This window comes from Azolla caroliniana, unplaced genomic scaffold (assembly GCF_043228905.1).
Source record: "Azolla caroliniana isolate FFs.n. ecotype wild unplaced genomic scaffold, voAzoCaro1.0.p SCAF_1, whole genome shotgun sequence".
NCBI classification, from domain to species: domain Eukaryota; kingdom Viridiplantae; phylum Streptophyta; class Polypodiopsida; order Salviniales; family Salviniaceae; genus Azolla; species Azolla caroliniana.
This window is the reverse complement of record NW_028230436.1, coordinates 27,558,958-27,580,093: the sequence shown is the minus strand read 5'-3', so window position 1 is coordinate 27,580,093 and position 21,136 is coordinate 27,558,958. Positions and strand designations below refer to the sequence as shown.

The 21,136-nt window shown below is 38.4% G+C and overlaps 4 protein-coding genes across 8 annotated transcripts; 2 read left to right on the top strand and 2 right to left on the bottom strand.

The window, feature by feature from the left end:
• Positions 1-557: 557 nt before the first annotated feature.
• Positions 558-2,419, bottom strand: LOC147869393 (uncharacterized). The gene is made up of 3 exons (XM_087328970.1): positions 2,061-2,419; positions 959-1,310; positions 558-877 (listed from the first exon to the last, which is right to left on the bottom strand). Exons 1-3 carry the CDS (start codon positions 2,381-2,383, stop codon positions 785-787), a joined length of 768 nt encoding a protein of 255 aa, XP_087185096.1. The 5' UTR covers positions 2,384-2,419; the 3' UTR covers positions 558-784.
• Positions 2,420-3,252: 833 nt separating this feature from the next.
• LOC147869392 (putative pentatricopeptide repeat-containing protein At3g49142) lies at positions 3,253-5,543 on the top strand. The gene has a single exon (XM_087328964.1). It carries the CDS (start codon positions 3,283-3,285, stop codon positions 4,921-4,923), a length of 1,641 nt encoding a protein of 546 aa, XP_087185090.1. The 5' UTR covers positions 3,253-3,282; the 3' UTR covers positions 4,924-5,543.
• A 2,327-nt stretch (positions 5,544-7,870) lies between these two features.
• On the bottom strand, positions 7,871-16,877 carry LOC147869391 (Amidase family protein). Of its 5 annotated transcripts, none has more exons than XM_087328955.1 (11): positions 16,279-16,877; positions 15,363-15,674; positions 15,105-15,284; positions 14,815-14,909; positions 13,813-13,888; positions 13,652-13,729; positions 11,018-11,111; positions 10,898-10,947; positions 10,272-10,382; positions 9,639-9,738; positions 7,871-8,659 (listed from the first exon to the last, which is right to left on the bottom strand). In XM_087328955.1, the coding sequence occupies exons 1-10, from the start codon at positions 16,843-16,845 to the stop codon at positions 9,664-9,666; spliced, it is 1,638 nt and encodes a 545-aa protein (XP_087185081.1). In that variant the 5' UTR covers positions 16,846-16,877; the 3' UTR covers positions 7,871-8,659; positions 9,639-9,663. The 5 variants fall into 5 exon arrangements, with proteins under 5 accessions (XP_087185081.1, XP_087185058.1, XP_087185051.1 ...); XM_087328932.1 differs by lacking the exon at positions 7,871-8,659 and adding an exon at positions 8,755-9,136; XM_087328925.1 differs by lacking the exon at positions 7,871-8,659 and adding an exon at positions 8,755-9,125.
• A 1,865-nt stretch (positions 16,878-18,742) lies between these two features.
• LOC147869390 (uncharacterized) lies at positions 18,743-19,985 on the top strand. Its single transcript, XM_087328904.1, has one exon. It carries the CDS (start codon positions 18,856-18,858, stop codon positions 19,531-19,533), a length of 678 nt encoding a protein of 225 aa, XP_087185030.1. The 5' UTR covers positions 18,743-18,855; the 3' UTR covers positions 19,534-19,985.
• The last annotated feature ends 1,151 nt before the right edge of the window (positions 19,986-21,136 follow it).

Below are 21,136 nucleotides of genomic sequence, written 5' to 3'. Positions count from 1 at the left end.
ATGATTGTCTTTTGCTTTGAGAACTTTCCTGTAGCATTTGTGAAACTAGTTCAGCTTTTTGTTAACATGGTGAAATCTTGGAACTTCTGTAATGAGGCAACAAAATAATGTCAGTTATCAAGTCTTCGGTCCATCTCAATTGCAATAGACTATATAACAGGATCAATCGGCCTGTTTAACATGAATCTTGGGTATTCTGTAATGAGGCAACAAAATAATGTTAGTTATGAATTCTTCGGCCCATCTCAAGTGCAATAGACTATATAAAAGTATCCTCATTACAATGTCAACATTAGTATAATGGAAACATGGCAATCATATCCTTGTCTATGGACATCTTGATAATATTAGCACCTTCATTTAAGATGCAATTTAATAGGGAGATACTAAATTCAAACAAAAACATGAACTTTTAAGCTAACTTTTCGAAAACATTGCTGTCAGCAGTACATGCCTTGTTACACTCTCAATTGATTACGTCAACCCCTCACTGCCCAAATGTATTTTCTAGAGGTAATGAAGGTACCAAAGCTTTATTGCGAGGGAAGATACAATGGTTGATGAAACAATATCTATTTCTCTCATGTAAATATATTTACAGATGTGTGATTACACCATTAGTGAAGCTAACCTTGGCTGATGTTTCCTACCAGACAGGTGTGCCTATAATAGGATACACCAACATAAATATCCTCATGTTATTGAATATACACGGAAGCCCTCGCGTGGGATACTATTCTATTATGTACATGCCATACAAGTGTCAAGAAAATGTTAAGCTTGTCTACTCAGCTTTTTGCACCCGATGCAGCTCCTCTTCAATTCTATAACGGAATACTTGTCGGCCAAATGGAACAATAAGGTTATAGTGAAAGACCTGAGCCAAAATTAAGGAACACAACTTATAAGATACACAATCTTCCACGTTCAGAAATGGGAATCAACAGCAGGAACATACTTTTTTATTTATTTCATTTAGTTCGTCTTCCAGAAATTTCAGGTCTGCACTCCATAGCTCTTCTCGCCTTTGGGCATCTCCAGTACAAGAATCAGCTTTTCTTTTCCATGACATTCTAAGGGCTCTTCTCCACCTTTCCATGTGGAATCGTATTTCCTTGTTTAGTTCAATCCATTCTGGAGCAAAGCCATTCTGGTAAAGTATCCTGTAAGCAAGATCTTCTGCAGGGTCCATGTGTGGATTTCCCTCCATTTTTAATGGCTTTCCTTGCCCTGGAAGCTTCTCAAAGTCACCCTCTAAAACGGAATGCCAGATACGCTGTTCAACAACATTCACCAAGTCTGATTCAGATCTGTGAATAAGAGTTGGAAAAGTGAGAAAAAACGACAGAGTCATTAGCACCACAAACATTGCACATTGTAGACTTGAAAACATTTCTTTCATCAAGTTCCAGAGGCACAAAGAATAACTGTACACAGTCTTCTCTATAAGGTCATCGTGGTAACCATGGCACATGCATTCAAGTGAGGATTCTGCCTCTTTTAACTTACATGTGAGGACTTTTCACCAGAGAGGCTATCCAACAGGGCAAGACACTTCATTTGCCATCAACCAAGTTGCCCAACACGAAGACGATGTAAGGGAATATTTAACATAATCGAAATGCTACAAGGAACTTTTATTGACAAATGAAAGTCTGAACAAATAAAAAAATGATCTGCAGCCATGTCAAAATACAAAACATAAGGAAAAGAAAAAACGATACTCAAAACGAGTATGAAGGGCCTTACTTGATGACCCTCACCATAGCCAGCCCATGCATACCTACCCGTGAGATCTCTGAACAGTAGAAAGAGAGGAAAATATAGCTACGCTGAAACTAGCTGCAGGGCGTTTTATTGACAAATAAAAGTGTGAATTGTACTCAGAAAGTTAAAAAAAGAACAGATATGCAGTCATGTCAGAAATACAAAATATAAGGAAAACAAACCACTCAGAACGAGGATGGAAGGCCTCCATCGACGCCTTAATTGATCTCTTATTATTCTAAAAGTAAATCGGGCATATGTAGTGTGCAAGCAAGAAAGAAGAGAGGATGTGCCTTATAGCGTTGGCAGAAGCTGATGCGGCGACATCTCTGAGTTGAGGTGGGAGGCCCTTGAAGCGGATGCGGTCGTACGCAATTTGGATGCGGCGCACCATGCGAGAGAAGGAGGATGAGACCCCCCACGATGACTTCTTCTGGGACTGCCCCTCGTCGACAGGCACAGGCACAGGATCGGCGTTAGCGTGGCTATGGAAATGCTGGTGGTGGTTCTGAATCTGGGGGAGCAGAGGCAGAGGAGGCGGGAGATGGCCATGGCGAAGAAGGTACCCTCTCCCCTGCGCCGGCACCGCCATGGTCATCGCCATCGCCATCGCCATCGCTACAAACAGAAAACAGAGAGAGAGAGAGGTCTTCAGTACTACTACTGCGGCCTTACTGTGTTGTCTCTGTAATCCAATCAAAACTGACACTGCAATTCTATGAATTTGCAAATATGACCCCTCCCATCCACCCTCTTCTTGGCCTTGTGTCCCGCTAGTAGTAGTATAGTAGTAGTAGTAGTAGTTTGTTTGTTTGTTTGTTTTTAGTTTAGTTAGTGGTGTTGGCAACACCATACATAAGCGTTAATTTTTAGAGTTGCACATCTAGTCTAGGGTCCCATCCTTTGGCTTACGAGATGTGGAAACCGTGGATTCTTCACATCGGTGTTTCTCACATGAACATAGTGACCTTGTCCAAGTTTCAATGAATATTCCAACCAAGCTCTCCCCTTCTTCGCCCATATACTTGAAGCTCCTCTCACTAGGGCCAGAAAGCTTCACAAGATATGGAGAATTGTATAAACGTTCGACACTTGCTTGAACGTCAAGAATAAGACATGTTTATACATACGGAAATGGGTGGAGAACTCTACTTTTTTTGAGTTTTAGAAATAGGGTATTGCAAAGGTTGCCAATGTAAAGTCTTCACATGCAAGATAGAAACTCAAGAGGAATGCAATTTGCGTAGGATCTTAGGGTAAATCCTAAAATAAGTTCAAACTTCAAACCATGTAAAGTGATAGAAAATATAAAGTGTATTGCAATTATAAAACTTGCAAAGTGTAGTTTACAATTGAGTTACGAGATGACTATGAGAGAAAACAATAGAAGAGATTAGAAAATAACTTAGATAATTCTTAGTTGAAGCATATGCTACTATAGTCCCCTCCTCGTGTCTCACATGATCATGACCATGGACTGATGGGTGCATCAATCAGCATGCATTGATGGCATGAATGAAGAAGGAGAGTCTACGCCATAGCCCCTTCTTCAAGACATTCAAGGGACTATGTGACCAGGGAAAACTCCAAGATGCAGTCCAACAATTGGCTCACCATTGCACCTCTGTTTCCACTAATCTCCTCTTCTGTCTTCTGCAAGCTTGCATCGATTATAGGAACCTTCATGTTGCCAGGCAAGTGCAAATTTTAATTAAAAGCAGGAACCTTCATACAAGTGCCTACCTTGGAAGCCACTTGATCAGATTATTTGCTGTTTGTGGAAGCTTAACAGAGGCACAATATGTCTTCTTCCAGTTACCACGCCCTAATGTGTTTGCATGGAGTGAGATCATTTTGGCTCATGCGAAGCTTGGAAAGGGAAATCAGGCCATCAAAATGTATATTCGGATGCAAGAATCTGGCTTGCATTCTGATGGTCACACATACGTGGCTGTTTTACAAGCATGTGCAAGCATCCAAGATTTAGATCACGGAAAAATTGTTCATAGACACATCTCCGAAAGTGGGTTTGTGTTGACTGTCTTTGTTGCTTCAAGCCTTGTGGACATGTATGTTCAGTGTGGGAAGCTAACAGATGCATATGATGTGTTTGAAAGAACAACCGATCGAAATGTGGTGCTATGGAATGCAATGATTGCTGGATATGCCCAGCATGGCTATATGCATGATGCTAGTCGGCTTTTCCAATGTATGCATAGAGATGGCATCCAACCAAATAAGGAGACATGGAATGCAATTATTTCTGGTTGGGCAATAAATGGACAAAGTGATAAAGCTCTAGGCCTTCTTCAGCAAATGAAATCAATGGGGGTAAGTCCGAATCATGTGACTTGGAATGGTCTCATAGTTGGATTTGTCCAATGTGGAAAAGCTGGAGAGGCTCTTCATGTCTTTAATCAAATGCAGCAAGAAGGCCCTGATCCAAACCATGTCACCTACATCAGCATTCTCAAAGCATGTTATGGAATCACGGCCTTGAACACTGCTAAATTGGTTTATAATCAAATAACAGAGAAGGGTTATGGTGGTGTCATGGATAATATCACATGGAACACTGTCATAAAAATGTATGCAGCATGCGGAAGTCTGGAAGATGCCTGTGAAGTATTTGATGGATTGGCCGAACGAGATGTCGACACATGGAACTCGATGATCTCAGGTTATGCATGCTATGGTATGAATGAGCTTGCATTGACCTGTTTTGAAGGTATGCTTCAAGAAGGTGTTAAGCCGGATATCATTACCTTTACATGCCTTCTCTCTGCATGTTGTCATTTGGGCCTCGTACATGAAGCATGTAAACAATTTACATCAATGAGAGAAGTGTATGGGATTGCACCTATTCAAGAGCATATTAACTGTATGATAGACCTACTAGGTCGAACGGGAAGTTTGATTGAAGCAATAGATCTTCTCTGCTCTGTTCCATTTCAGCCCACTGCTGGAGCTTGGAGGTCGTTACTAACTCATTGTGGAACTCATAATGATGTGGAGCTAGGAAAACAATGTTATGGAAGTGTTGTGGCAATCGATAAAACGGATTCTGCTGGTTATGTTCTTATGTCAAATATTTTTGTTAATGCTGGTGTGGAGGATGGCGGCCAATGCCTAAAACACCATAATTATATGAATTGAAATATACAGAGATGGGAAGCATGCTTGGAAGACGTATGAGGTAACAGGCACAAAGAAAGTCAGATTAATGAACAAGTATTAGATGTGCGGCATTCACCTTCTTATCATCGACATCGAGAGATTGTACTCTAGAAGCTGCATGTGGGAGGAGTTAAACCCTTGACTCAGGTCTTGTGGGATCTGAGTGAATGGTTTTGGAGATATGTAGGCTTCTGGTTTCGTGTTTGCATGACATTACTCTCTTACATCAGCAAAATTTGATCCCCATCAGATCGATATATCAGTTTCAATCAGTCACCCCTACATTTCTTGAACGATTATTGATTTCCTGTGGACTCATTATACATGTTGGGCCCCCAATTGGTACTTCAGTTGGGTTCACTGTACCAGCTACTGTATAAGTTATGGTTCTGGTAGCTTTAAGGGTGGCATAGTACCTTGGTCATGGCTGCATAAATTCGTATGATGTTTTTGTAGTAGGTTATCCTCCATTGCCACTTTCTCAAAGTTTGGTGATCATGCAGGCACAATCTATACAGTGGCATGCATTTTGCCCCCAAGGCTGCATCTTTGATGGGGACTTCAATGTAGTTTTATAGTTGCAAGCTCTTTGATGGCCATTATGGTTTAGATAAATGTTACTTATGTACACAATACACACACACACACACACACACATGGAACTTATAAAAAAGGAAACAAAGAGAGATTATTCATGATTACAAATATAACGGTGGGTTGAAGTTAATCTACCCTACAGAAATACTTGTTTGAGTTTTCTTAAAGATCCATGATAATGATCTTACCACACATGTGATGAATTTATTAGCATCAAGTGCTGAGCTACAATTCATGGGACACATGGGATGAGATATGAGTCAACAAGCTTAACTAGTTGCATATTAGTACCTGAAGGTGGGTCATGCATTTCAATGATTTGGTGTTGGTATGGCCAGTGTGCTTTGTATCACAGTACTCAGTCATAGTTATTGTGGGCGTTGATATTCTTGCTGAATCATGACTCTTTATCAAAATGTCAATGGAGGTATAGGCATATGGAAGAATTGAATGATGTGCACTTATTGTTGCATCCTATGTTCTAATATGGAAGAAGTCCAGGCCAAAGTGGATCCAGCCAACCATCTCAATCATCCACCAAATGGTGGTAGAACTCCACAAAAACTATGACATATCTCACAGAAAGTGTTCATTTCTCTTTGACTCATCTTTCACTCCATCTACAAAACTTCAAAAAATTTGTTTTTTCGTTGGCTCTATGTGAAATGCTTCTTGTTGATCTGATCAATCGGAATGTATATTATTTAGCTAAAGGCATTCTTAACAAGCAGTAGAGAGAATATAATTGGAAAATGACGCCCCCCCTAGGGACATCCACTAATCAAGTAATAAAAATTTAGGTTAGAAATAATTACATACCTCTCAAGATATATTTTTTTTGTTGGCTATAAAAGGCTATGAAAGACGTATAAATGGGAAAGACAAATGTAATAGTGTACAACCATAGGATCTTTATCTTACTTTCTTTCCATTGATTCCGCAATTACCTTCATATGAGAATGTTGAGCAATGTCATTGAGCACTTCGAACATACTAGTGGCCCCTAGACAAATACAAGATCAGGTTGAGGTATACTTTTTTTTTTGACAAGAAAAGGCTATAAAATAGGTATACATGGTAAAGACATATGTACTATTGTACACATTACAATGATAGCAATTTTATCTTACTTTGTATCCACTTATTCTGGAATTACCTTCATACGAGAATATTGAGCAATGCCATTGAGTATTTTGAATATACTAGTGACCCCTATACAAATATGAGATCTAAATTGCGTGTCATGGGTGATTAGTATTGTGTATGATTAGTTTGGTGAGGTATCTCAATATTATGTTCCATGCATGTGTTCTTTAGGGAGCATTACTAAATAAATGTTAAATCATAATTTCTTGCAAATACCTTAATTGACCGAGCGGTTGGAAATCATCAATATCCCTAAAACCCACTTCAAACAACAGTCAATGATCATGATAGTGTCTAGATTCTGATCTCTACATAACAGAAGGCAATTGAAATAATGTGATTATAGTGCTTTGACCTCTGCAATTGAAGACTTCTTTTACCATTTACAAGTTTTCTGCAAGTTCACCTTAGGATGACCAAATAACACTTCAATTTGTCAATCTGGTTATAGAACTTCATACAGTAGCACCACAAACGACGCATTGCAACTTGACCTACCACTCAACCCTCCTCTAAATGAGTCACCTAGAACTACAAAACCCATAACTTGCACAAACGTTTTCTAGAAATGGTAATTACATTCCCTCACCCTCACCATTGCTTGTAAATGAAGATCAAACGTCATTTCCCTATACCTGATTTCATGATGGCTACAATAAAAACACATTACTTCCTCCAAATTTGACAAGCTAACTACTTGTCACAATGGTTGAATACAAAATCTCATTTCCTCACACTAGAACTCATGATGTCACTACCTACTGTCACCCCCAATGATGATGAAATGTTGTTTCCCCAATACCTGATCTCATGATGTCATTAGTGCACCAAAGTACATTACTTTCTCCCAATGTGGTATATACCAATCACCTGATATAATGGTCTCAAGTTCATTATTGGTACAATCAATTTTAAACAAAGCACTAATAAACCTTTGATAATAATAGCACAGTTTCTACAAATATTTGACATAGATCTCCCCCAAGGAAGCCCATAATCACTAATGGTCAAGGCACATATAAGAGCAATGCATAAAGTTTCCTTACTATGTATAAAAACAATTGGTCATTCCAAACAATTGGATTACCCTTAACGCTTTTGCCTTTTATAATAAAAACAAACATCATAATTGGTGACAAAAAAGTATACAGAGATTTTCACCAAAACTCAAATAAACCCAAAAAATGGACAAAGTTCTCAAAGGCCACAATGGATAGGCTACAATGTCCCTTTTGCTAATCAAGGAGAAATTCAAACAAACTAGTCAATAATCAAATGCCTTGAGTTATTGATTTTTTAGCATAAAAATTTCAAACATTTTAGCATAGAAATGTAAGAATCAAGAACAATCCGAAGTAGATACAAATAATTGGCTCTTCTTCACACATAGAGCATATCCAGTATGTTTACCCGAACATACACAACCCAAACTACAAAGTTTGGGTAGCGCCTCTCACAACAAATGGTTGAAATTTCCAGTCAAATTTATTTTTTCTTAAATGATGCATATGTTTCTCTGCCTTTAAAACCATTTGTTTTGAAGTTTCTTCCGATACAATGCTGGCTTCAAAGTCTCTTTGCTTACAAAATATTTAGCGCTCCACAATTGATGTCTCAAACAAACACTGGACACGTAAGTTGGTTTGTTTCCCATGCTCACAATAAAGTCACATCTTTTGCTTCAGATTTGTTATTTGTTAGCTGACTAAGTCTACACAATGTAAATATTTGGATCAGCGCAATCTGATGTGTCTTGAATTCTTCACTACAAAAAAAAATCCTTACAGCCATTTTCAATGTGAAGTGAAGACTACACATAAATGCATCCACAGATAGTCCATGACTTTTATAGTCTCACATCATCAAGAGTGGAGAATATTTCCATAAATTCTCAATGAATGGTACTCTCAAGTCTCAACCATGATGCCTGCATATTGACGGCTCTCCACATCCAAACACTGCCCTACCATAACTTGATATCATATAGGTAAGAGACAAGCCATCAAAGGTTGACAGAAAAACAATGACCAGAATTTACATGACAAGGAGCTCAACAAAAACCTATCATTTACCCAATGAATACACTTATTATATAATGAGAAGAATACATATTCTATGTTGATTTAAAGAAAGAAATTGTGAACCTCTCTTTCCATTTGACCTTTCTCTCTGAAATTGCTTTCTGGACACTACCCGGTATAGCGTTTTCTTGCGGCTTGGTCTGCTCTCCATATGGCACGCACCTCATGAGCATTAGACTTGGCCTTAGTGGATGGTCCAATCGGACCACTAAGAAGTTCATGTTTTAAGTTGGGTCCTTCGATTTGGTCTAGATCTACTGTGTTAATATAGATCATTTCTGTTGTGGCAGCAATTTGACTGCATCATGAAGCCTGCTGGAAGTATAGAATTCCCGTTATAATCAATGGCAAAGCTACCTAAAAAAACACTATACAGAGAAAAGAGCTTACAAAGTGCTCTGAGCCTATATAAATTTCTGACGCCAAACTGAATAATTAAATTGTGCATTTGAAACTTGTAATATTCACGGTTCTATTTTCTTGATATTCTCCTATTCATCTACTACACGCACATGCTGCTCCTTTAGGCACCTATCAGAGTGATATCCATGTGTTCTGTTCCAATCTGTGACTTCTTCTGAAAGTATATATACGCTAGGTCATTTAATGCATTGAAACGATTGATCATTAAATATAGCCTTAAAACCTCAACATTACTCATTACACAAGTAGTTCATAGATTTCCCGTACAAAATATTGTCATTCCTTAATCGCTGAATACGAAAAGGCATTGAGACACCTAAAGTTCTCATTATGCATGGACATTGGCATTTCTATAGTCAACATGACTAGTGCACACCATCAAAAAGGACTATAACAGGTTTTCCAGTAATAAAGGAAGAAACAAGTCATATAACCCAAAATACTCACCACGTTGAAATCAAGTGAAAAAATTCTAAATGATTGATGGCAGAAAGCCCGAACTTTCAAGTGTTTGCTCGAAAACATGGCCTGTTTGAAGAAGCTTTTCCTGTCAGTGTTGAAACAAAACAAAGGTGTAATTTTAGTGATAAATAGCCACAATAAAATTTCTGAAATGACACATGTATAGCCAAGTTTAAAGATTAAAAACTACCATAACGGTTTTGGAAACTAATGTTTTGTCCATTAAACTCTCACACATCACACATTACAATAATAATGCTACGAATGCACCCTTCTTTAATAGAATTTACAGCACCACCAGAGAACTTTAAAGAAAAACACAAACAAAACCAATCAATCTGTATCACTTAATGAAGGCAACACGCAGCAATAATCATCAAAATTGATTCAGTCCTACAGAGATGTTTCATACAAACATGGAAACTACTGATTGGTTTCATTCTACAATGAGAAAGCATATGAATCCCCATAGAACATACAATCAGATATTATAGTAGTTAATGTTGTGCACATCACATCTGATCAGATGTTGATGACAATTTCAGAAGTCCAAATCAAAATTTCTACAAACTATGGAGTCTTATCAACCTCTGAAAAAGATTAAAGATTGTAAACAACCTCCTCAAAAGAATTGCCGATAAATTGAATGCCTACAGGAAGCTGTACACTTCCACTTGTAAACCCACAAGGAACCACCAATGCTGGTAAACCTGCAAGGTTCACATTAACCTGCATGAAAGATATCAGTTTTCAGCCCACTGTAATAAATAAATAAATAAATAGCATTTCTTTAAATAAACTGCAATTGTTCATAAAATCTCTTGGAAAGATAGGATAATTAGAAGATTCTCTGCACATTGACTAAAATTTTATTTTGAGAGCTTTGAGATGATGATAGCAATAATAAGACTGGCCAGTATTATGCCTGCAACAAACCAGTGTGTATAGACAGGAATACATCTAGCTGTCACTTCAGCACATAACACACTTCCTCAGTCAAAATACCTGAACAACTATTTTTTATATGCTCATGTAACTCAGTAAGGTTTGCTACAAAGAACATTTGTTTTATGGGTGTTGTAAGTTATATCAATAACTTCATGCATATAAGACACTTATGATTTAGAGAGGTTTTCATGTAACTATGAAAAAGAATTAACATGATGATCAGATTTAGTATCGGCATAAAATGAAGCAAAATATATTTATAAAATAAAAATATTCCCATGGATGTTGGATCAAACCGTCATCAAATCTCCCGCATACATTGCTAGCGGATCATTTGTCTTTTCACCTACAAAGCACAGGAAAGAGTTTGTAGAAGACTGGCAACAATCATCGTTAAATGGCAGAACTGCACTCACCAATCAAATATGCAGCAGTAGGGGCAGCAGGTGATATCAGCATGTCACACTCTCCCAAAGCTCGCTTAAAATCTTTAGAAACGATTGTGCGAATCTATTTCATAGAATTTCATTGTGAACCTCAATGAATGGATTAAAAGGTTATACTTAAAAGTTTATTTATTTATTTAATTAGAACCCAAGTATTTTAGTATTTAAACAGGAGAGTAAATTACAGAAACCATAATTCTTTATCCTACAAACTGGTTGCAGGAAGGACCTCTAGTGCATATTACTGCTTACCCCATAAACCCGTGCAATGCATAGAAAACCTACACATACCAAGAGAACACTAAGATCGTTTTATAGACTGGAGATCACTGGCTGCATCTGATACATATGGGTGACAATTTGTAAGATCTGGCAAAAACCAGCACACTGGTAGCGACAAGATATAATCACATTAAACACTTTGCCCTTTCTAATTATCATTGCCACGGGAGTCATCTTTGAATAACCTGACATGGTCTATGATCATCAGATCAATTACAACAAAATTTCATTCATACTATTAAAAAAAGCTCAAAGAGCTGAAATATTATAGCTATGAAACACATAAAAACTCCTTGATAAAAGAAAGTACAAAGAAGCAATGTGTGGTGCAAGATACAAACTCCAGATAGTATTCAAGCAACACTCTCCACAAAGGGTCTTAATATGTCTCTATAAGGTGAATATTTCTTACTCCTCCAACACCCATAGAGACCAATCATTATCACAAGTGATGATGGCATAATATTGCTGCCAGTATCAATATCTCAATGTTTCTCTAAAAGGGCATCTAAACATCTTTAAATCGTTTTGGGCAGATAAAAGTTTCACAATTAACCTAGATGATACTAAAGTGATGGTGTTTAACAGCACTTAAGCATGTGTAACAAGATCAGAACCAGAATTCTTCTTGGGAGAGAAGAAGACAGCATACTTACAATACTACACATACCTACAGCAACATTCATAGGGCCACAGTTGTCCTCACAAAGACTGACTGTGCTTGACTTTCTCATGGATATGCAGCCCTTGGTCTTAAAAGATAACGTGCACACATACAATTCCAAGAGCCATGAACTAAATAGTGGTTATTCCCTTGTTATAAAGACTCTTCTCTATAGAGTATAAACCTACTAACAGAATCTTAGCAAAGAAAATAATTCAAAATATTTGAAGAGATTTGAAGGGCCTTTAGTATTAATGATTGTACGCATGATAAGGAAAAAACATTGGTGCCTCATGATATAATTCAGGCAGAGATGCAAGTAGCTACAATAATCACTGAGGCATTATTCCAATCAGTGACTAATATCCAACAGCTTTTGGAGCTGCCTAAATGAAGGTACTCAACGTTGGCACTTATGTCATCAAAACAACTTGTTGAACACGGAGATAATCATTGTTGCTATGCTGAAACGCAACAGTTCAACTCACATGACATAACCATAAATTAAATTCATTACCCCCGTTCCAATATAGCTTGGATTTTCCCCACCTAAACAAGACCAAAGCAGTAACGAAGAGAGTGATCCAAACTCATATCATCCAATTGGATAATGGAAGGGCATGGATAAGCCTCTTAGCATCTCTTGTAGCAAGACAGCCCAGTATAAGGCACAATACACATTTAGGAATGAATTTAGCATCACGCCCTCTTATATGAACATACATCTACCCGATGTGCTGTGTAGTGTGCTCGGGCAAGCGTGGACCTCTTCACATCAATTAGAGATTGAGGTAGGCAGATATGCACGCACTCTCAGAAAAAGAAATTGCATATTCAGTCATCAGGGAGAGGAATCTAAAGAGCACAATGTTTGACATTGTATTGTTTTTATGAAATAACAGGGAGATACCATTTCATCTTTAACCAACGAAGCAAGGGACTATAACATGAGGAGCAACAGTGCTTGGGGCTGTTCTTGTTGGAACTCGAGACACCAAAAGTTGTTGAAGGGCAAGGATACACAACACAAGCTCATGAACAAAGAACAATTGTGACTTTCTTTCTCATGCTACAGTTCAATCAAGGGAGACACAAGTGGGCTCCTGCCCATGACATCACACAAGGGTTACAATAGTTCGGGCAATAACAATTTTCCATGCACATAGACCCTGCCTCATCAACCAAGCTCTCACCACCCTTGTCATCGACAGGTAAAGGCCATTATCTCCCATCATTTTAGGTGCTTGACGGCAATTACAATCTATCTGACTTAAGAATCTTAAATGTGTAGACAATGGGATTCTTTAGTCACTTCAATTTTTATTCCGTTACATTTATTTTGGTTTGTTCGTCTCAAAGACACGACAACATTTCAAGATGTAATCTCTTGTTTGGTCCTATAGGCCATTTTGGCCCTCTAAAAAGACAATAATATTTCTTTCTTTCTTTCAAGTATGAATCACTCCTTGAGGTGAATCATACTCAATTTAATAGGAGACGGCCATTTTTCAGCTTCTCATTCCCCATTTCAGTATCAGGATGCTACCACAAACAAGACATGAGATCTGTCCCATCAGAATGTAGCACGTACACATCCAATACGAGGAGATCAATGTCATATAAAATAGTTTTTATTGTTGTTGGACTTATGATCACACCTGTTGGGCTCTTTTATAGAAGGCATCATAAAATCCAGCAGAAAGAGCATAGGTGCCCATCAAAATCCTCCGTTTTACCTACAATCATCAGAAGATCATAGATTTGGATTAATCATGGGAAAAACAATTTAAGTATTGCGAAGACTTGTAAAAACACCTACCTCTTGACCAAATCCTTTGGCTCTGGTATCCCCATACATTAATGCTAATTCATCTGCAGATGTTCGTTTTCCATACCTATAATTCATAAACCAAAACAATGACAAGAATCACTACATTCTGGCATATCAAATCATTCATTTTTTATCATGTCAGGAACAGAGTGAAAATCTAATATATAGACTACTCTGTGAAATGAAAACAATCAAACACCTCATCCATAGTATCATGGCACTACTCTAGTTGTATAATAAACAACATTGTTGATGAACCATGCCAGAGTTCTCATATTGCATACAGCAGTCTACTTTAGGTCATAACCTGTCAAATCCCCAACATAATGTACTAACTATAAATAAAGACCTATATTATGAATAACACAAGGCCATGCAAGAAATGTACAATCATAGATCAATGGAGGTTTGCTCCAGTTGTATCATGTATGAGGTAAGGAACATTCCCAATATAATTGATTGTAATTCTAGTCACAATCAAAATCCTAAAAGGCATAAACATCTCACCAGCTGTTTCCATTACTGCATTGTAGCTTAAGGCCATAGTGCATCCAATATTATTAATGGAGTTCCACACATGAACCGTCCATAAATGTATAATATAACTTCATCCATGATACACAAATTCGTACTTACAATTCGTTACATGTGGTTCCAATTACAGTAACTAAATGGAATCAATACCATGAGTTATTTCATGGTGATTTCAATCAGCATTGAATTTTATGAACATTTTTTTTAAAACTTCATCACCATGAAACAGGAGTCTATGATATGTGCTCCACTCTTCAAGTTTCAATTCATAAGAAGCCTTAATGTTACTAATGTATTATTTATTTATTAAAATGTGTACATGCGACACTTCAAATCTTGGTTGTCTCCACCCTCTAAGAATGATGTGAAAATTTTCTTCTCAACATGGATAAATATTTAAATTTTTGCTCACTTATGAACAGAATAGAAACTTTGTTTTCCATGGGTAAGACATACCGGACCCCATCATAGCGGGCAAGATTTGATGATGCTTCTGAACATGCCAGAATATAATAAGCAGGTAGTCCTAATGAAAATGATGGCAGAGAAACCTGTTAAAAGACAATATGTCTTTGATTTACCAACATTGTTGACATCAAAAATAATATATTATTTAGAAAGTTCAGTAGTGATTGCTTCTTGACAAGGTCGCAAGTGGCACATTGAGAAGGAAACATGCAACTTCAGTTTACCACATACTTGTCTCCAGGGTAGGGGGATATATCATTTATGAACATATAGATAACCTTTGTGATTTTAGCCCCTAGGCCTTCTAGGTGGCTAGCTGCACTCATTATAGCTGAAGAAACATCAGGATCCACACCATCTCCAACAGTCTCAGTAATAAGCCCAATGCAGAGTCCATCAAGTGGTTTGCTTTTAAAAGCATTCAACGCTATCAGTTTACTGGCATACTCAGAGATTGGCTGCGAAAAAGAGCACATGAAACAACAGTTACATAGACCATTTTAATATTGATTTTATATTGAAACACGAAAGCTTACTGTTAAGCTGCTTGTCAAATCATGTTTGTCATGGCCAGCGATGACATCAAGCACAATGGCTACATCTTGAACAGATGTACCAAAGCATCCAACAACATCTAAGGAAGATGCAAATGCCATTAGACCATAGCGAGAGACTCGACCGTACGATGGCTTAAGACCAACAATTCCACAAAATGATGCAGGCTGCCTAATGCTTCCTCCTGTATCACTTCCTAAAGAACATACACATTGCCTGGCAGCAACAGCAGCAGCAGATCCTCCAGAAGATCCACCAGGTACTCTTGATAAGTCCCATGGATTGGATGTCACCTGTTGAAAATATGTTTCCCAACTAATTATATTAAGGTTGAAATATTCATTATTTTAAAACTGGCAAAAAAGGCAAACACCCATCTCCACCTAGCACAATCAGGCTGCTTCTATTGTCAGAAGTGACCTTAAGAGCAGCAGCCACTTAAGCTTCCAAGCTTATTCAACTTTTGGATCAGCTTCCCCTGCTGAAGGAAAGCTTCCTTCTTGGATCTTGCTCTCCATTCATACTAGCCAAAATGAGAGGATCAACTAGAAGCATACTCTCATCAAAAACCTCACTTTATATCTAACCACAAAGTAAATTCTTTTTCATCAAAACTTATGGCCTTCTCTTGGTGTCTTCTTGTCTCCTCTCATGCCTGGCGTGACCTCATCTTTTGTTCTACTTAATCAGTGGCATCTTGTAAAAAGGATTTCTTTTTATTCATCCATTACTGAGCCTAGGTTTACAATGTAGGTTTGAGCCTGAGTCTTCTCTATTTATATATCTATCTATCTCTTTTTATTCATCCATTACTGAGCCTAGGTTTACAATGTAGATTTGAGCCTGAGTCTTCTCTATTTATCTATCTATCTCTGCGAAATGAGAAAAATGCTAAACCTGGAATGCTGAGCCTTCGGTTGAGCTTCCCATCCCAAATTCATCCAAGTTAGTCTTTCCAATAGTCAAAGCACCAGCTTCTTTCATCTTCCTCACAGCCGTTGCATCAAATGGTGGCTGGTAGTGCTCCAAGATCCTCGAACCCCCCGTTGATGGCATATCAACAGTACAAATATTGTCCTTCACTGCAAAAGGAACTCCAGCTAAGGGTCCCAATGGCTCCTTTGCTGCGATCCTCTTGTCTACCTGTTCTGCTTCCTGAATGGCCTGCTCAGAGACAAACAAGAAACTCTTCACTTTAGGCTCCCTTTCCTTCAACCGCTGGAGGTATTCCTCGGCGATTTCCACGGCTGTCTTCTCTCTGGAGAGAAGCGACTCTCGGATTCGCAGGATTTCAGAGTGTGGCTTCTGCTTCTGCACTGTGGTCTTCTCTGTAGAGGAGGAGGAAGGAGGAGAAGAAGAAGAAGGAGCGTGAGTGGAGAGGGAGGAGCAGGTGATGAGGCCATGAGAGAGGAAGGAGCGGCGTGTGATGGTGGAGCAGAAGGAGAAGTTGGGGAGCAACGCCATAGCTATAGCTAGCTAGCTAGCTATGGGACGAAACCAAAACAAACAACAAAATACATACATACATACATACATATCTATATACATGCATGCATGCATGCATACAATGATACATACATCATACATACATACATACATACATACATGGTCCATGGACAAACAAAACAAGCCAGTGGTTGTATGGATGATTAGATAGGTCACATTAGATTGTGTCTCTGTCTCTCTCCACTCTCCATTGATCGATTCATGGGTTGATTGCTTGATTGCGGCATCTCAGGCTGCCTCGCCCATATCATTGGATCGACTCCATTGTTGGTTCAAGCTCACCGCCACCATGTCATGCCTATCGCCTATGCATGCGTGTGCCCATCTCCTTATTGATGAGTGGTTGGCTACTTTCTTGGTTTTTCCTTATTCTATGTGATGTTGTTTTGTATCGTTCCTCCGAGTCTAACATACAAATGAATCCAATTACCCATCGTGAAAACAAATGAGAGCAACTGAGATGTTGTTGGAGATATACAATAGCGTCAGTGGACACCAACAATAGATATCGAAACACTCTACCTAACCATGTAGGCAAAATCAAGCTTGTGACTAAATCACAGTTTTCGTATTCCACATGTAAGGATCATGCCTAATGTCGTTGATCATGGTTCCATCACATTTTGGATTTCTTCAAAGCAAGTGCAACATGATAGAATTTCCTACAGGTCAAGCATAACGTCCTCCTATGCACCGCATTCCAAGCAAACATATTATTCTCTTTGTACCACATTGAGGAAGCCTGACGTCGTATGTCCTCAAATTCTCTCGCTATCATTTTACCACCCATGGTTTCTATTACCAACACGATTGTATGTTTGGTTGCCTCAATGAGATATTAAGACACAAACCAATCCCTCTCCACAACTTTCCTAATATTTAGTGTGGCAGTTGCAATAATACTCAAAGTTCAACCTATAATGGGGTTCTCCATTTTCTTTGTAGAGAGTTTCCAATGTACCCAAGTAAAATATGGATACATGTTCATCCCCCTTTATTATCCACTTGTTATGCATAAATATAATGTTTAATATACTCTCTTGGAACCCGTTTACATATACATTGGTAGAACATGGTTTCATGTTCTCCTATTCTTTTCGTTTCCTCTACTTACACATGAAACTATTATTTCGTGTACCATTTGCGAAATATTTTTCAGATGTCTTTGACCCAATTGGATGAAAGAAATTTGTTGAACATCCAATTTCCTCACATTCAGCATGGACTCGTGAGCTATTTGAAAAGCACAAAACTCAGTTTGCATTCTACCCTGTTCTAGAACCAACAAAAAGTAGGAGGTTATAATGTAAGAGCATAGTACTTGCACCGCAAATGCATTAAATGCTAAATGCTCAAACTCCCTCCCTATCATTGGCATGTGCTCAAGCAACAAGTGTTCTCATTTTCACAGTGCTTGGGTTGGGTGGAATTCCGATTTCCTAGCTAGACACATGTCTCGAAGGGGTTAGTTAGGTATGTCGATTTGAAGGTACCTAAAAACAATGACCACGTCCAAGCAGCCGATCTATATATGTACAGTACAGACAATATGTAGAGACCACTACCAAACAAAGTTGATGGTAAAAGGGCATATTCTTATCGGTTGCCAGTTGCGTATGAATTCTCTACAAAATCCTTCAATTGGGTGTGTCGGTACTCCATTTATGGAAGAAGAGACAAGAGAGATTTATTATTAGTAGGGCACCGACCGACCCAACCCGAGCCATGGGGGCTCAATACCCAGCACTCAATCGCCCAAAGGGTTTCTGGCCGCCCAGGTGTGAAACCGGTCCCAGGATATATATATCCATATACATACACATCAAATCTCTTCTGCAAAAACCCTTCATCTCTTCATCTGCGTAGTAGAGTAGGGTTTCTCTGCTTCTTCTGTGTAGGGTAGGGTTTCTCTGCACCTTCTTCTTCTCCTGTGCTTCAGCTGGATCCTGCCTTCTCCTCACTTCGGAAATGAAGACCATGTCGCACCTCACCTCTTCCATTCGTATGTATTCTTCTGCTCACCTTCTCAACAGGAGCTGCTGCTGCAACAGTAGTAGCAGCGTTGTATCTCAAAGCAGGAAGCTCGGGTCAGGTTTAAGGTTAGGGTTTCCTCAGCCCGCGATTCCTCGTTTATCCTACCATGGATTGCCTCCCCACCCTCGTCCTCTCACGCTCATCATGAACTCCATGAGCGCTCGCCGTCCTTCTGACAGGAACTATCGGCGCCAGCCAGCCCCAGATGTCTCCGAGCTAGACCTGGATGAACAGGTCGCCCAGATTGACATGGATCCCAAGAAACTTCTCCAGAAAGATGACCCAAACACGTACCAAGCTGTCATATCTGATGTGATGCCTGTAGGATACTTTCTCAAGCTTCCAACGGGAAGAGATGCTTACCTTCCTGCAGACGATTTAGGGTTTACTGGAGGCCTGGCCATCCTCAGAAGGCTGTTTAAAGAAGGGCAGGAGATCACTGTGAGGATTGTGTGCAGAGGTGGAGCTGGAAGAGAGATTGTTTCGATCAAGAAGCCCGAGTTTGCCCCACCTAGTGAACAGAAGACGATTGAGATGATGAGGCTTCACTTCGAGAATGAGAAGAAGAATCGGATGAATCCTCGCAACCGAAGACATCAGAATTACAACTAATTACCAAAAAACAAGATAAGTAACAAGAACATCACATATCAGGATGCAAGTAGCTTTATTTATGTTAGATTGCCAGTGGAAACTGGTACACAAAATCTGCATTTTGGAACGAGAAGAAAGTTTGGTGTCAGATTACTAGTGAAAGTATTTTTCAAGTGTGGCATATCAAAATGATAAGTTTTATGTCAGTTACTAGTAGAAAATATTGCAAGACTCAAAAATCGGAAAGCCTTCATGTTAGATTACTAGTAGAAATGTAGCACGAGTATCTTATCAAGTTGAGAGTTTTATAGGGTTTTGTTCAGGCTGATAGAACTTGTTAAATGTCTGGGAAGATATGAAGGAAGTGTCGTCTTTCATGGCTATCCAAGAACCTTATGATTACTCTCTGCATTCAGCTCTTGTGTTTGCATTCTGCATTTTTAATAGCAACATCATCTTGTTTGTGTGTCCTCAGCTTAACCCAATTGATCTGTAGCTGTTTAGAAAATTATCAGTGCGTTGTGTACATGTATTTTGGTTTGATGATTTATGTTTAAATTTTATTTGGTATTTAATGCTGAGAAAATATGTGGTGTTCTATGATTCAAGTATATTCAGGTGCATAATCAACGTTGTTGTGTTCATGCTCTGAATATCTTTTTCTTTATCATACTTGAAGAATAGCCAACATTCTTATTCAGCAGATTGTCCGCAAATTTGTAAGTTCTTCCAATTTATTATCAAATAGTGTAGGCTTTTATTAAGAAATTATCTTTTTGTGTGGTTCGTGTTGGATTAATACATTATCTTCTCGCATGGGTCATGTTGACTTTGATCATCTATACATACATTCATACAAACCAATTTGTTGATTATGGGGCTATAGTATATCTTTGATATGTGCAAGTGACGAATTCTTCTTGTATGGATAGATGTTTTACTTTGCATAGCTCTTGTGTGTCTAAAAGACCGAAATGTTAAAGAGCTTGGAACAATTGAGATGGTAAAACATATGATCCTGATAAATAAATAACAATTTCAATTTAGTCATGACAAAATCATATTGTGTTGAATATTGATCGTGATCAAGCAATGTTGGGTGCCATTTAGAGAATTTTTCACATTATAATTCTGTTTAGCAGATGTTGACCTTTTTGATAAATACCATTTTTATATATAATATTTATAACCCATTGATCACTCCTATCTAATATCGAAATAACTGGGCATTGTCATACCTATTCAAGTTGAGATGTTGAGATATCTCTTAGAAGGAAATCAAACAACCTTAAAAAGGTCTACGTGATCAAGCTATAGCTGTGTTGTGAAAGATGATTTCTGAATGTCTCCCCTGTGGATGTAATTTAAATAGTGTTGTCAATTATGGTGAAAGCAGCAGCAAAACCATCATGTGCTTGAAAAAGCAAGTTGCCACATGTTTGAGGAAGTAAAATATAGCTTTTACTGGAGACTCTATCATGAGCAACCACGATATGCACATCATGTGGTAAAAATGACAAAATCTGCAATCATGAAAGTTTATATTCAAGTGATTGTTTCCTCATAGGGTTTATCGGTTAAAACAATCTAAATCTCAAAACTCAATCCACAGAATCTTACT

Coding starts and splice junctions, on each gene's coding strand:
- LOC147869393 (XM_087328970.1), bottom strand. CDS start 2,383: ATGGCGATGGCGATGGCGATGACCATGGCGGTGCCGGCGCAGGGGAGA. Junction 1,311..2,060: donor GCTTCTGCCAACGCTATAAG/GCACATCCTCTC, acceptor TCTTATTCACAG/ATCTGAATCAGACTTGGTGA. Junction 878..958: donor TAAATGAAATAAATAAAAAA/GTATGTTCCTGC, acceptor ATTTTGGCTCAG/GTCTTTCACTATAACCTTAT.
- LOC147869392 (XM_087328964.1), top strand. CDS start 3,283: ATGAAGAAGGAGAGTCTACGCCATAGCCCCTTCTTCAAGACATTCAAG.
- LOC147869391 (XM_087328955.1), bottom strand. CDS start 16,845: ATGGCGTTGCTCCCCAACTTCTCCTTCTGCTCCACCATCACACGCCGC. Junction 15,675..16,278: donor CCGAAGGCTCAGCATTCCAG/GTTTAGCATTTT, acceptor TATTTTCAACAG/GTGACATCCAATCCATGGGA. Junction 11,112..13,651: donor TCTATAAAAGAGCCCAACAG/GTGTGATCATAA, acceptor TCTATGAAATAG/ATTCGCACAATCGTTTCTAA.
- LOC147869390 (XM_087328904.1), top strand. CDS start 18,856: ATGAAGACCATGTCGCACCTCACCTCTTCCATTCGTATGTATTCTTCT.